General features: G+C 36.2%; 1 protein-coding gene across 1 annotated transcript in view; it reads left to right on the forward strand.

The window, feature by feature from the left end:
* Positions 1-236: 236 nt before the first annotated feature.
* LOC121417724 (carbohydrate sulfotransferase 15-like) overlaps positions 237-17,132 on the forward strand; it is a 34,582-nt gene continuing 17,686 nt past the window's right edge. The window contains exons 1-5 of the mRNA XM_041611754.1: positions 237-322; positions 1,382-1,530; positions 6,927-7,153; positions 9,332-9,427; positions 14,458-14,611. Coding sequence (XP_041467688.1) covers positions 7,069-7,153; positions 9,332-9,427; positions 14,458-14,611 — 335 coding nt within the window. The 5' untranslated portion in view covers positions 237-322; positions 1,382-1,530; positions 6,927-7,068. The remainder of the gene's footprint in view (positions 323-1,381; positions 1,531-6,926; positions 7,154-9,331; positions 9,428-14,457; positions 14,612-17,132) is intronic.

Below are 17,132 nucleotides of genomic sequence, written 5' to 3' on the forward strand. Positions count from 1 at the left end.
GAGTGTGTTGGCGTGTTTGTGAGTGTATGAATGTATGTATACAGAAAAATCATTCTTTTCATTGGTTTATTATTGACTGCTTAATACCTCGGGGTAGAACTTGAAGAGCATGAAACGTATACCTGATAGCATTCAAGTTACGTTTAATGTGCTATATGTTATGTATATAATTGTTAACATCATCATTTTTTTCGGCAGAATATGGCTTTAAAAAGTGGCAAATATGTGGGTTTTGCTTCAGCTGTAATATTCTCTGGAATGATGACGTTCTGGTACATGTATTTCCAACCGACGAGTTCTGGCGTCTCTTCTCTCAGTTCAGGTACCCTTTTCTGTCATGAGCTATCACAGTGCAAGTTCATGTACCCCAACAAAAATGGATTTGAATAAAGGGACAAAGATAAAGCAAGCATAATGCTGAACATTTCATCAAAATAAGGATGTAGCCGTAATATAAAAATATGTTGCAGTTTTGCTTACTTTTACACAAACCAGTTATATGCACAACGCTATAATATCCAAAAGAGAAAGTCCCTGACGTCATTCACTATTTATTTTGTATTTTACTGTACAGTAATGACATATCGATTTTCTCCATTTTTGCACATAACTTATAAGGATGCCTATTTGTGAATTAAATCGGTTGAAACAAAGAATCTCACATATTCATTGAAGATTCAAACCATGTTTCCATTTCCTAAACTCTTAGCGCCCTTTTATACGGTAAAATATCGTAATTTGAGTGATGATTAAAGTGAAAAATAAGGCTAATGACGAATATTTAGCACGTGTGAAACAAAACTAGAACATGATTAGAATAACGATCGCTAATCACAGTCACGATTATAATCATGATAATAGCAATCATTATTACAATGATGATTCAAGATTCACATGTGAAAAGGCACTTATGTATACAGAAGATATATAAAAATAGCCTTGCAAAATGTTTAATCGAGATTGTTATACGTTTAATTATTGAATTAAACAATAAAGGAAAAATATAAGAACACGGCCGGGCTGCCGAGGATTTAAAATAAAGAATATGAAATGAAATCTCTAACAGCTTGCTAAATTTCATTCAATAACCATGATAACGGTCGCAATCGGAACAAAAAAATTACTGAATTTCGAGAGGTTGACCTGACTCCTGAGATGCCGCCGAAGCAGTGCCTTTAAGTCCCAAGCCAATAGCTGGACATACCACTTTGATTGCATAATATTGTCAGACTTTAGCTTTATATGGATACCAATTCCACGACAGGTATCTCTCCGTTCAACTGAGTATGTTAAGGCGAATGGAAATTGAAACAGCGTAACAACATCACCTTTTTTGTGAGGCGAATTCAAGACGCATTTACAAACCATACCTTTTTTACAGTTTCTAATAGAGGTATCACATTGCGTACAGCAGAGAGAATCAGGAATTCGACAATTCAACACGTGACCTGGATTGAGAAGCCAACGACGCCTGATTTTCGCCTGGAAAAGAAATGTACCCCGAAGGACCTTTTCAAACTAGGAAAACCGGTAAGAACTCCCTCACATCCATTGACCCGTTAAATTAGAGACGATTTGATTTCCTTTTAATGCACATTCCCCATTAAAAAAAACCCAACTAGTTAACTCGTACTTGGTTTCCAACGGGTTTCCAAGACTTTGCTCATGTCCACTTGGTGAGATATTGTATCTCCGCACATTTGTATGAGTAAAAAAAGATAACTATGCGTTGTACAATATGGTTTTTGACGTAATCTATCTAATCTATAAGAATAACATCTCGTGCCCACTGTCGCGTGATCCAGTGCGAACACTACAGTGCGTATAAAAAAAACGGGACAGATTTGAAAAGTCTATAAAATTTTTGTTCCAAATTATGATGTCTATATTTTGGTGTTAATAGGTGCTCTAAGGTCTTATCTTTCAAATTCTATTTAAAAAAATTCGTTTCGTTCATGCTTGAGCGAACACTGAATGTTTTTGTCCGGGGTTAAAAAGGAGGCTTGCGCCAAAATGGCATAAAATTATAAATATGATGATCGGACTTCTTGCTAATTAGCAGACTTCCTCTTATCCTTTTCATTATCTTTGCTATAATTTTCAAATCATGCGGTCAAAATTCATTTTCAGATCTATTTATTTACTTAAATTGTTCTGTTGTTGTTTCTTTTTAATATGCTCTCTGTTAGCTTTGAATATTCCTTCTTCAAGCTAAAACAATTTTCAATCGAAGTATGGGAGAGCGTGGATTTTTTTTTCAAATCCTTTCATTGTGTGCTACAAAGGTTATGGTCCCTTTTGAACAGTGCCACACAGAAGGGCGGGGGCTCGGAATGCCCCCCCCCCAAAAAAAAAAAATTATGACAAAGAAAAAAAGTGGACAGGAAATGAAAGGAAAGATAGAATATTATGTCAATATATATCACAAAATTTGATATTATAATAAAAAACTAGGAATATTGCGTGCTCACTTCGCTCGCTCACAACTTTTTAATACATTTTACCCGATCTGCCATATCTAGCTCCTTCACTATTGACTCAATACACCACTGTCATTGAAAGACATGAATTCCTTTTTGTGTTTCCTGTCAAGCAATTTAACGTGGTCAAAGAATCAATGACCCCTTGAAAAATAAATTCATGTCTTTTAAAGGTACATAACATAATTTGTTTCATACAATAAAAGGATTTGAATAATCACAATGTTTTCCAATTAATAATGCAAATCTTGCTTGGGTTGACAAAAAAATATTCTTTTCTCAGTTACTTATGAAGGAAAATTAAAAGGTAAGAGAAGTTTAAATGAAAAAAACAAAATAATTCAAGTAATAATTCAAGTAAATAAATGAATAAAATTTGTAAATAAAATATTTGACAGCATAATTCGAAAATTGTGGCACAAATAATAAAAAGGTCCAGACGAACTCTCCTGATTAGCAAGAAGTCTGATCATCATATTACTTATATTCTGCAATTGCATGGCGCAAGCCTGTTTTTGAACCCCCAACAAAAACGTCCTGTGTTCGCTCAAGCATGAACAAAATTCATTTTTTTAATTGCATTTCAAAGATAAGACCTTAAGAGCACCTATTAGCACAAAATATATATATCATAATTTGAAACAAAATTTTATATTTTATTTTTCAAATCTGTCCCGTTTTTTTTTGATACGCACTGTATACGATTCTGAACCATTCAATTTTTTTTCTACGATCAATACGAATGCCTTGAATGATCTGATACGATCTTGTACGTACTGATCCGATCATTACGGTGACTACACCATTTAGACCACCGTTTTCAATCGTGGCGCGAATCCAGTGCATGTGAAGTGGTTATTACTACTTTAAAGTTTTTGCTCGATCACTTTTTTGGGGGCCACAGATGCTTTTCACTCATTACGCTTACTGCGCAGCATAATGGTTCAAAGAATTGATATAAACCGTTTCTCTGATATCAATATGTAGTTCCCACTGTCAGGATTTGAGCCACGATTGAAATCATGATCTCAATCGTGGAGTAATCATTTAGCGCAATTAGTGATCACATTCGATCCCAGTCCTCGTTATTTCGTCGTATCCGACCATTACATGCACGTACCCCCCCGTAACAGATAGTCCTAAATCAAGTATTCTGATCGTGACGTTCGTATCAGGTATTTAGGCCTACCTAACCGCGTACTCAATCGGCACAATCCCATCGGAATGTATTCGATCAAATCTGAGCGAGAAAGTAGTCCAGGATAGGCCCCATAGAAACTTGACCAAACCTTGTTTTTTTTATATATACAATATTTTTTGATGGTTTCTTGTCAATTCGAGGGTGCTGATTCCGAATCTGGATGATGCCACTCGTGTAACCTTGAGCATTTTCCGCAAATTGGCAAAATCCAATATGGCCGCCAAAATATGCAAATTACCCATGAAAATCCTAAAATTGTCCGCACATTGGCTATGACATGCATGAAATCGTGTTGCAGGGGTGAAATACTCTCTGAAAAAAATAATTTTTGACAAAATATTTATTTTCCTGATATTCAAAATGGCCGCCATAGGCCATTGTATACTCTATTATGTACAATATGAATAGGGAAAACTAATTTTCACAAAAAGTAGCACTAAACCGCAAAAAATCGCGATGTATGAACGAAGTAATATATGCAAATCATCATTACTAACGAGATATATCACTTATTATCTCATATATGGGGATATTGCTGTATTTTGATGTCTAAAATAGCCGACACTGGCCCAAAGAGATGTAAAATGGCAATGGCTGGGGCCAAAAAATGACAAGAGTGAGGACTAAAATGCATATTATTAAGATAAACAAGTGGAATGCTGACTAAAAGCATCATTGCCATCATTGCCATTAATATGCCATTTATGTGATAAATGCTGTATTTTGACATTCAAAATGACCGCCACCCATATAGGCCCTATATTTGTCATGTACAATGCGAATGGACGAACTAATTTTCACAAGAGTGAGAATCATAAATGCATATAACTGTGATATACGATTAAAAATATTGTTAAAAAATTATTTCTAACTAAATACATCACATATTGGTCGTGGAGGTAATGAATGCTGTACTTTGAAATGCAAAATGGCTGCCATAGGTCCTAAAAGTATTGTGTACATTGTAACATGGGACAAATTTTGACATAATTTGGCTTTTCTTGACTCTAAATATTATACATAATTGTGAATTGTGAATTGTGAAAGGGTGAAATATTGTCTAAAACCATGTTTTCTACCGAGATATATTATATCATGTGTAATTAAGTTGATAAACGCTGCATTTTTAAATTGAAAATAGCCACCATAGGCCCTTATCGTAGAATATACAATTTGAGTGGAGATAAACAATGTTCACAAAATGGGCATATGGCAGCCATTTCGAATGCTGAAATACAGTTTTTATCACCTTAATTACCTAAGATATGATATATTCTGTTAGAAATCATGTTTTCAGACAATATTCCACTCATACATCACCATATGGCCAAGCAAAGCCAAATTCTGTTGATATAATTTGTTCCCATTCACATTGTGCATAATACCATAAGGGCCTGTAGCAGCCATTTTGACTCTGCAATAAGAGTATTTATCACCTAACTGGCAGAATAAATGATATATCTTTATAGAAATTTTGCTTTCAGACAATATTTTACTCATAGATCACCATTTATGGTGCTCACTCCTGTGAATATTGGTTTCCCACTTTGCATTATACATAATACTGTTAATGTCTATGGCGGCCATTTTGAAAGTCAAAGTACAGTATTTAACACAAACTTGAAACCTGAATGATGAATTTCGTTAGAAAATATGTTTTAGACAGTATCCCATTAATTTATCACATTTATGTGCATTTTAGTGCTCTCTCTTTTGATTTCTTTGCTACTCTTTCTCATTGTGCATAATACTTTTAGGGCCTTTGGCAGCCATTTTGAATATCAAAATAAAACATTCATCACATACATGGCATATTAATGATATATTTCGTTAACAATTATGTTTTTAGTCAGTATTCCACTCGTTCAATCTTAATAATATGCATTTTATTGATCACTCTTGTGACTTTTTTGGCCCCCATTGCCATTGTATGCAATACTGTTTGGGCCAGTAGCGGCTATTTTAGATATCAAAAAAACAGAAATGTTCCCAAATATGACATAATAAATAATATATCTCGTAAGTAATGATGATTTGCATATATTACTTCGTTTATACATCGCGATTTTTTGCACTTTAGTGCTAATTTTTGTGAAAATTAGTTTTCCCTATTCATATTGTACATAATAGAGTATACAAGGGCCTTTGGCGGCCATTTTGAATATCAGAAAAATAAATATTTTGTCAAAAGTTTTTTTTTCAGAGAGTATTTCACTCCTGCCACACAATTTTATGCATTTCATAGCCAATGTGTGGACAGTTTAGGATTTTCATGGGTAATTTGCATATTTTGGCGGCCATATTGGATTTTGCCAATTTGCGGAAAATGCTCAAGGTTACACGAGTGGCATCATTCAGATTCGGAATCAGCACCCTCGAATTGACAAGAAACCATCAAAAAATATTGTATATATAAAAAAACAAGGTTATGCCTCTTCTATCCTGGACTAAAGCGATTGTGGCACCTGAAAATGACCAATCGTGACCATATCCTATTCAGGCGCGTAAAAATCGTATCCATTGGTATTACATCGAATCTCAACGTGAAATTTCAGATACGTTAACAAAAATTATGCGATGAGTTACGAAAGAACATACGCGGCGTTCGTATAGCGCGAATCGTGACAATGGGAACTGTGTATAAATAAATGTAAAGATCGGAAAATTGTATTCCCTCAGCAAATTGTGAGCTCTAAACAAAGTTATAAGTTCAATGTCTTTATTTCCATATCAGTAAAAAATCAAATTCATATTTACAACACATAACATTATAAAAGCATTTCTAGTCATTAAATATTTACGTACATAAAGAGAGTAGAAAAAAATGCATTTCATAATTCATGTACAATGATATAGTAGATGAGGAAAAAGGGGGAACTAAAAAGCGAAGCTTGTGGGTTAAATGTTCCCCCCCCCCCTTGAATATGCTTGCTTTCTATTTACTTTCAGGGATTTTTTGAGAATTTACCGAAAATTGTAATCCCTTTCCTACAATATTATACAGATTATGTGGATCCGAATCACTGATAGGTCACGTGATATTTCATTGTTGCATTCAAGGTTCTGATGTCACCTCGGTGAATAGAATTTATTATATTCAGTTTCTGGGCAGACAAAATTACGCTGGATTTAGTCTGACAAGCTTTTACAGCGATTAGTATTTCAAGGAATAAATTCCTGCCAGGTACCGATTCAACGTGTTCAACCAAATCACTTAAATATGCTTGCTTTCTATTTACTTTCAGGGATTTTTTTGAGAATTTACCGAATGAATTTCTCCCGGGTTATAAAGGCCCGTGTTTTGAAATTAAAAAAGAAGGCAGGGAGGTGCTGCGCTGCCTGCCTCATTTCTATGTTATTGGAGTTACGAAGTGTGGAACTACTGAGATGTGGGCTAAACTGAGGTTACATCCTCAAGTCTCCGTGTCTGGTGTTGTCAAGGAATCCGATTGGTGGTCGTGCAAGAGAACCCGTAAGTCATCTTTGTTTTTAGTTCTTAACTACTCTGATGAAAATTATATTTATATGTTACAAAATTATCTCCAAATATGTGATTACGGATTTTGTAGGTTTCCCTTTTGTCTAACATACTTTCTTCCCAGTTTACCCGCATCGTTGCCCGACTCATCAGGCTCCCTTCTCCCCAAAGTAAATAATAATAATACAACAGGAAGAAAATAAATATATTTTTTAAAGAAGATTAACATTAGAATAAGATTTGAAGTTAAAAGCAAATGAAAATAAAAAAAATGAATGAGTATATAAATACATAAATAAATAAATAATAAATTAATATGGAATGAATTAGAAGAGTTATAAAGGAGAAAGATCTAAATCGCCCACCTTTGGCCAATTTCATTTAGCTCAACATCATAAATGCTTCAAAGAAGACCATATTTAGTTCAAAGGAATGCATGAAGTACCAAAAACGGAATATGTTTAAGAACAAATCGAATAAAGCAAGCATGACTCGAAAAAATTGTGGAAGATCTGATAGGTCTAGGTCTAAAGTAAAGAACATTGTGATAAAAAACATGTCCAAAGTGAATTCAGTCACGATAAGACTGAAATTTCAAATGAGTTTAATCGTTATTTTATGAATGCGGCCGACAAGTTAGTTTGTAATTTTCCAGTAAAATACATACAAATTTCATGCAGAAATTGACCAATTTCAAAGGTTTTATGAAGAAAAGGCCGGTATTTTATAAGTAGTTTTCATTTTCCCCTGTTACAGAAAATTTGTTTTAGATGAACTAAACAAGTTGAAAATATCAAAAAGTACTTGTCTAGATATGACATCTGCAATATTTTCAAAAGATGGGGAAAGAAATTTGTACAAACCTTGGAATTTATATAAATAATTTATTTCTTATGTCTTCTGCCTGAAATTCGCTGCAAAAGTTACCCCGCTATACATAAATAGAGAGATAAAATTGACGTAGGTAATTATAGGCCTATAAGTGTAGGGACGAAATTTTTTGAAAAGTCTGTTCATGCTCGAGGGGACAAATACTATCAAGAAACCAAGCTAATATACAAATTTCAGTCCAGCTTTCGTAACGGATGTTCCACTAAAACTTGTTTAATCTAACTGGAATGAAAATTCACATGGGCGCATGGTATATGAATGGTTCTCTTAGACTTTGTACTGCAGATCATAACATACTTTTAAAGAAATTATTAATGATGGGCTTAGGTTTAGACTGCATGTGTGACATGGTTTAGATATTTCATCAAATCGTCATCAAGTTGTTACCATGCAGACGGTTCTTTCTGATTCACTGCCTATTCAATGCGGAGTCGCTCAACGAAGCGTTTTCGGCTCCATTCTTTTTATGTCTTACGTCAATGATATATGTGCTTGTATTAATTAATCTGAATTAATTTTATATACTGATGATAGTGTCTTGCTATTATCAGATACAAATACAAAGATAATTGATAAAAAAACGCTAATTGCAGATGTGGCGGATTGCATCGAATTGATGTGTGACAACATGGACAACAAGCTTAGTTTACATGTTGGGAAAACGGAAAGCATTTTATTTTTTGTCGAAACGATTTCAAGCTTTCATATTCAGGTAACTGACAGAAAAGATTCAGTAAAATGTATGGAAATTAATTTAACGAGTGACCACTCATGGACGGGGTAGGTAGACACAATCGCAAAAAAGTAAATTCAAGCTTAAAATTATTGTATAGATATCGAACATGTTTGAATATGAAGTCTAGGCTATTTTATGCTTTGCTTTATACCATAGGCGGATACAGGGGCCCGTTGGGCTAACCACGGAGCAAAAAAATAGGGGGGGGGGGAAGAAAGGAAGGCGAAATAGGGGAAGAAAAAAAAAGAAAAATATAACGTAGATTACTGTTTGTTTCAGGTTTTGCAAATTATTTGATTGATGGTTATGTCATATTTACTATGTTCCAGTACTTGTCGTAGATTATGCACTTTGTTTTTAAAATATATCAATGTTTTATACTATCAATAGAACCACACTGGAAATAAGCCTTTCGGATTTCATGGATTATCATGTCAAGGTATTCTTTGAATTCATTGTATCCCATATTACCTGTGATATTCTTGACGAATAAAATAAATAAATCAACCAACCAACCAATGCATATATCATTCTGAATACTTTAGGTTCAGTGCCATTCTCAACTTACCTGGATTCAAGATCAGCGAATATGGTAGAACGGTTTCAACAAAATGACTCCCTGAAAAATTGGCTTGTTACAGGTAAGGTGTATCCCCCTTGTTTCTAAACCATGCAATGCTGGATAAGACCAGGGGTGGTGGTTTCAAAAAGATTAGTGTGACTAAAAGTTGCAATTAAATTCCCAGTTGCGTTTGATATATCAAGAGCATCACCGTCGTAACACGTCCATCTCCCGCCGAAAATATTGGATTTTCTTCTCTGGTCACTACACAAGTCCTGTCAAGTGGAGGGTACAAGATCTGACTTTTGGGTTAAAAGACACTGTCTTTGGCAGTGATCTGGAAGGAGGGGGTAAACTAAAAGTTAGTGCATCATCTGACCCCCCCTAACAATCGCAGGCAGTGTCTCCATTGATCGCAGTTGTAGCCCCATTTGTGCACGCACAAGGATTTTGCACTGTCCTGTTCAAGACCGCAGGCGATTAGGAAATAGCCAGTTTGGCCATTCCTCACTTGAACCTGGGGGAGTAATTCGCAAGGTATTATGAGAGCTTGTGCGTCACAGACTGGAGGTGGTTTGACCTTAAGTAGAGCCACCGAGGGATTCAGTCGAGTGAACAGTGAAGGAAGCTATACACGTCTTGATTTCACAAAATCTCTCTTTTTACAGGTTCATAGTTAAAGAGTGGATGAAGAAGGTTATCTCCCTGCTTGATGTGCTTACACGTCTCTGATGTGTGGAGTGGCAATACCGAACAGCCGGCAAAAATATTCTACTCTTGTTTGTCGCAGACAGCCAGTAATTGCTGCAAGGCAGCATTCAGGGTTGGATCTATCTTTGGTGCTTGGGATGACCTACACCAGACAATTAAGGGCTGCATACTCAGCAGTTGAGTAGCATAGTGTAAGAGCTGGCGCACGGATGGTTTTCATGGTTTTGGCATCTGTTCCCCATATCGTGTTGGCAAGCTTAATTCTTGAGGATGCTGTTCTTTACTCCAATTTTAGCCTTTGTCTTTGCGGCATGTTCTTTCTTTGTAAGGAAACGTTCGAGGTGAAGACGAGGTAGATTGTCTTCATGTTGTGTTCCAACCATTTTCCATACCATCCGACCTTCAGTTTCCGGTCTGCATGTCTGTTCTTGAAGATGGAAAACACTGAGTTTGGTTTTCTCTTGATTTGCAGCGTAGTAAAGAGTCAGGCCTGCCAGAGCATCGCTAACTGCTTTTTTCACCTCTTCGAAAGACTGCTTCTGCGGGGCAATGCAAAGATCATCATCATACAGGGAGCTTTCAGTACTTGCATTCATGCAGATGTTCAAGAGGAGTGGGACGAGGACGCTTCCTTGTTGGACACCATTTTTTTGCCTCCGTCGTCTGCTGCTGGAACCACCAAGATTCACAAAAAAACTTCGGTTTCCCGTAAGGATTCGACGATTTATACTGTCATCAGTTGCACAGAGGTCGGTCAACGAAGGTTGCCCCAGTTATCGGCCCTTTCTCAAATCCGTCTTCAATATACTGTGTCAGATTCAGCGGTTGACTAGTACAAGGCTTTCCTGGCCTGAATCCTGCCTGTTCTTTCGCACTTTTTGCTCGCATTATTCATGTAGGAAGATCCCCTATTACTCATTTTTTTCATGATTTACAAATCATGAATAGAGTGTCCCGGTTTTAGGTCTAGATCTCGATTTTTTCCGCTCGCGCTTCGCGCTCGCATCAATTGTTTAGTTATATAGGTATCCTGTTTACGATTACATAAAATTTATCAAAATTTTCCATTCTTTATGTAGAAATGTCAAAAAATTTCAGCTCGCGCTTCGCGCTCGCATTATTTGATTGTTGGAATATCTTACGTCTTCATGGCTAAATGCAAGCAGTCCTTAACAGGTACCCCTTCGATCAGTTCAAAACGTATATAAAAATTTTCTGCTCGCGCTTTGCGCTCGCATTATTAATGTAAGGATGACCCCCAATTACTTATCCTTTTCATGGTTTACATAACATGAATAGAGTGTTGTTATAAAAAAGTGCTTAGAATTTCCATTCTTTAGGTAAAAATGTCAAAAAATTTCAGCTCGCGCTTCGCGCTCGCATTTGATTTTTAAAAATAAATATGTAACGTCTATATGGCTAACTGCATGCAGTCTTTAACAGGTACCTTTGTCATCAGTTCATTTCTGCTCAGGCATCGCGTTCGTTATAATTATTTAGTTGCATACACATCTTTTTCAGGATAACAAACATTGCGCAGAATGTTCAAATTTTATAAAAAAATACATAAGATTTCCAAAAAACATTTAGCTCGCGCTTCGCGCTCGCATTATATATATAAGGATTTATGATATAATATATTTACATTTATTCTTAAAGAGAAATTCCAGTAGTTGCAGTAAACACTGATTTCATGAGAAAGTCTGTAAAACAAGGCTTAATTATCAGTATATCATCGAGGATCTAGATCTGGTACAGTTACATTAACTGAACTTTGTGAAATCTTGAAATCTACGCTGAAAAATGTTCACACCGAAGATCCCCAACACAGATAAGCGCACGTGGGACAATGTATAATTATTGCTTAGGGCGTCGGGCCCGATGCCCTACCCGATTCCTGTGCTTATTTGCTGATTTCTCAGCAATTACACAATTTCTTCCAGAATTCTTTGGCACATGCGTTTTATTTATACAAACAGACACTTTGGTGGTCATTTCATTGGATTCTGTACGAACTCATTTTGATATCGTTACCAAAACTAGCATTTACCTTTAAGAATAAACGTAAGAAGTGACTATTGGGACTACCCATTCACAAGAAACAAAAAATCATCTTCAAGCGGCTGATCGGAAAAAAATATGGCTGAAAAAAAGTTCTGCCCCCCCCCCCATTGGCGAAGGCTGGATCCAACCCTGCAAGGTACAGGACGACACTTTTTTTTTATTCTCTGAATTACGACAAAGGCTGTATTGTCATTTACGGGTTTTTGACAAAGGATTATCCGTGTTATAGAAAGCGTGGTGATTATGCGTAGTGATTGCAAAAATTGCCGATATATTAACGTCAAGGCCCTATATAAACACGTGTGATAACGCCCTCTTTGCCCCTTAACCCGGTCACCACACGGGCGTATTAAGCGTAACAAGGCATAGACACTTAGGCACTTATTAAACAAAGAGGGTCTCCAATAGACAAGACATCATAGGCAGCACATTGATTCAGACCCCCGGAGGGGCCACTTCCATTGACGAGTGGATACCATGCGCGAACACGGGCTGGAAATGCACCCCTTAACAAGCATGACAAGTATTGGCTTGTGAAACCCTACCCTTAACAAGTATTGAAAACAAATTGGCAAGTATTCCCTAAAATGAACCCCTAAACAAGTACAGCGATACTTTATTGTTATGTCATGGGTCCGTCGGTCGTCGGTTTTACTTTGACACACCATTATTTTGATTTAGTACGGCCCCATCTTCCACACCTCGCGCAAACATGGCAAATCAGACTCTAAACAGGGCAAAAAGAACATCCTTTATAAAACATTTTTATTTTGTTTTATCATTTCCGCATATTTGACCCTAAACACGTATATTTTTCCGAGTATAATAGATACCCTTTTTTTAATATTTATTTTGTTTTTGACACCCTTATCACGTTACGTACGTAACGTGCCCTATCTTGAAAAAGACATCCTTTTTACGTGTTTTTTTTGGTCGCGCATGGTATCCACTCGTCAATGTAAGTGCCCCCCCCCCCCGGGTTCAGACCCTTAAATCGAGTTTGCAAAGCAGACTACAGAGCTGCCGCCAAAGATCTAACACAGCTCTTCGTCTTTTTGAGAAGGATACTACCCTTTGCAGGCTAGATGACTTTGTGGCAATGCATGACATTGTTCAATTTTTTTCGATATACACGATGTTTTATTATTGCTTTATCATCAATTTGAAGGTGATGAATCCAAGTCTGAGTGATGCAACAATGTGGTCACCAATGGAAATAAAATAAATTAATAATGCACATAATATTGACGGTGAAGTGCCTGTAGTTTCGACACTGGAATGAAACCTCTGAAAACATGATTTTGGAAAAAAAAATCTTCATTTTCGTAATATTCAAAATTGCCACCACAGACCCCTGCAGCCCGCGGTACTGTTTTGAAAGTGGGGGTTGAGCCGAAAGTGTGGAGGGCTGACCATGATAAAGAAAAATCATAATCAGATGGTAATATTTACGTTTTTGTACACGGTTTTGGAGCCCCCGCAGCCCCCCCCCCCCCATCCCCCGTTTCCACTGCCCCTTTCCTTTATTCCATATAAAGTTGAATATGAATGGAGGAAAATAACTTTCACAAGAGTAAGAAACATAAAATTCATAAAATCGTAATCTATGGGTTAAATGTTGTCTGGAAACAGTTTTTCTAACAAATTTCTTTTGTCATGCTGAATTTTAAGATTCAACATATATTGGACGCCATGTAAATACGGTATAGGGCTACGTCCAATTTGAATGAGATCAAATTATTTTGACAGAATTTGGCTTTGCTTGAGTATAAAACACATGATTACTGGAATGTATGTGTAAAGTATTGTCTGGCAACATGGTATCTAACGCGATATATCATTTTGTTTGCCATGTAGGTGATACATGCTCTTTTTCAAAATTCAGACTGGCCGCAGTAGACCCTACAGTACAGTGGCAGTGCGAATGGGAAGACTAATTTTCACGAAAATGAACAAATTACAATCTATGAGTAACTATTAAGCGTGATTTATAACAAATTTTATCGTTCCTTTTGCCATGTACTGCATTTTGAAAATGCCCATAAAGTATGTACCATGTGAATGGGGACAGATAATCTTTTTTTTTTTACAGAATATTGATTTGCTTGACTATAAAGTGAATATAATTGTGTTGTATCATCATAAATTGTTATATTTATCATTATCATTATTATTATTATCATTATTACTACTATTACTCTTATCATTATTATCATTATTATTATTATTACTATTATCGTTATTATCATCTTCATTATTATTATTATCGTTATTATTATTATGATCAGCGGCATCATTACAATAATATTGTTGCACTTTATGCATTTATTTCAGCTGATGGATCTCCGACAACTGTCTATGAATTTGATAACTGGAGAAGGTTCTACGGCGAGAATTATGATGGTCCGAAATGTACTGCAGCGGACGTCCTTTTTGCGGCACACCCAAAGGCAAAGCTCATCGTAACTCTTCGAGACCCGGTCTCAAGGTCGGTTGAAGCTAAACTAGGAAAAAAAGACAGTGTGTCCACCATTGTGTAGCACAAGGCTACACAATGGTAGACATAATGGTAGACACACAATGGTACACACTTTCACCGCTTTATATGTGAGAATCACATTTTCACTTAGTCCACTGTGCGAACTCACTGTGAACTTTTATTTTGTAGAGGCGTCCACATGATTAAGTTATCTTAAAGGGGTACTCCAGGCTGAAAATACTATGATTTGTACAGATAAAGAATAACAAGACAAACAAAGTACTAAAAGTTTTAACAAAATTGGACAAAAGTGGAATAATAAAGTTATGACATTTAAAAAATTTGCATTATTTTGGTGAAACAGTTCTAGGCATGCATGTGGCTTCATGAATATTCTGAGCAAGCTCATCAAGTCATATATCCACACTTGTTTTCTTGTATTTTATTACATGAAATTATATCTATTCAAATTTGTCCTCCAAGATCTAATAATTCGATTTAATGTATTATAAAGGCCTATATTCATTGCTGAAATTATTTCATGAAGGAAGACAGACAGGTCATAAATTCATGTATGAAAAAATATGAAATCATTATGTCTTCAATTTTATGGATCCAGAGGAATTTGTTTTAGCATCGATAAAAAGTTATTTATAAAATAGAAAACAATTTGTTTGGTATTAATTCTAGTTTGTTAACACTAGACACATGTGTTCCGCAGGGATCCATTTTGGGCCCTTTTTTCTATTACATGTTAACGATATATATGCAATATGCAAGCACTAAGTTTTGTCCAATCATATTCACAAACGACAATAATGTTTTTGTATCTGGCAAAAACATAATTGAAATAAGAAATATAATCACTTCTAAAATACCAAAATTAGACCTGTGGTTTTTGCTACCAAATTATTTGTAAATTCTAAAAAGAAATATATTCAGAAAAAAAAAAGCTATCTGCACAAATTTGTGCCGTACAATTAACAATCTCCATATACAATAGGTTTCAAATACCACATTTCTTGGCGTGACAATTGATGAAAATCTTACTTGGGCTCCTCAATTAATATCATCCTGCGGAAATCTCGTGTGGTTGTGTATCATACAGAATATGACATTTATTTATTTGAAAATATTATACAAATAGCGAATAGGCATGAGTGCGATGGTGCGCGATTTCGCATTCGGTGAAAGAAAGAAACGCTCTATTCAACGAGGCGTTAGCCGAGTTGAATAGAGCGTTTCTTTCTTTCACCGAATGCGAAATCTCGCACCATTGCACGAATAAGAATATTCGCTATTAGTGTTGTACAACGCCTCGGAATCTAGCGAAAGTATGAAAAAAAAACAAGAGTTTTTCCCTCCAGTAATCTATGAAAAGGGAGCAAAAATATTGAAAGCAAAAAGCAAAATCCCACAAGGCGGGCCCACAAGCGCACATGATCTTGGACAGCATTGCGCATTTAGCCAGCGGGCTGTACGCGCATTGTCACCTTACTAGTATTCAATGTTGTACAACGCCTACTTAGCTTGTTGTACGCGATCAAATGGGAGGCTGAATGTCACACATTCGTACCGTTGCACACAAGACGTACCATCCAAAATGTACCATTGCACGTACGGCTTTAGGAGGTGACGTCACAATGCGATTTCATTGAATAAGATGACAATGCGCGTAAAACCAGCTGGCTAAATGCGCAATGCTGTCCAAGATCATGTGCGCTTGTGGGCCCAGCTTGTGGGATTTTGCTTTTCGCTTTCAATATTTTTGCTCCTTTTTCATAGATAACTGGAGGGAAAAACTCTTCTTTTTTCATATTTTCGGTAGATTCCGAGGCGTTGTACAACACAAATAGCGAATATTCTTATTCGTGCAATGGTGCGAGATTTCGCATTCGGTGAAAGAAAGAAACGCTCTATTCAACTCGGCTAACGCCTCGTTGAATAGAGCAACTTTCTTTCACCTCATGCGAAATCTCGCACCATCGCACTCATGCCTATTCGCTATTTGTATAAAATCGCATTGCGACGTCACCTCCTAAAGCCGTGCAATGGTACATTTTGGATGGTACGTCTTGTGTGTGCAACGGTACGAATGTGTGACATTCAGCCTCCCATTTGATCGCGTACAACAAGCTAAGTAGGCGTTGTACAATACTCAATATATTTAATGCCATCATGGCTATTATTCTTCCTCATGTATCGTATTGTATTTTGACTTGGGGACATTGTGCTAAAACTCTTCTTAATAATATGTATGTATTACAAAAAAAGGCAATACGTACAATACGTTCCGAGAACTCCCTTTGATCCTCTTTTTAGAAAATTGAATATTCCAAACACACGAATTGCAAGTTGCAAATATGTATTTGTACAACGCCTACTTAGCTTGTTGTACGCGATCAAATGGGAAGCTGAATGTCACACATTCGTACCGTTTCACACAAGACGTACCATCCGAAATGTACCGTCCAAAATGTACCATTGCACGGCTTTATAAGGTGACGTCACAATGCGATTTCATTGAATA

This window comes from Lytechinus variegatus, chromosome 1 (genome assembly GCF_018143015.1).
Source record: "Lytechinus variegatus isolate NC3 chromosome 1, Lvar_3.0, whole genome shotgun sequence".
In the NCBI taxonomy this organism is placed as follows: Eukaryota; Metazoa; Echinodermata; class Echinoidea; order Temnopleuroida; family Toxopneustidae; genus Lytechinus; species Lytechinus variegatus.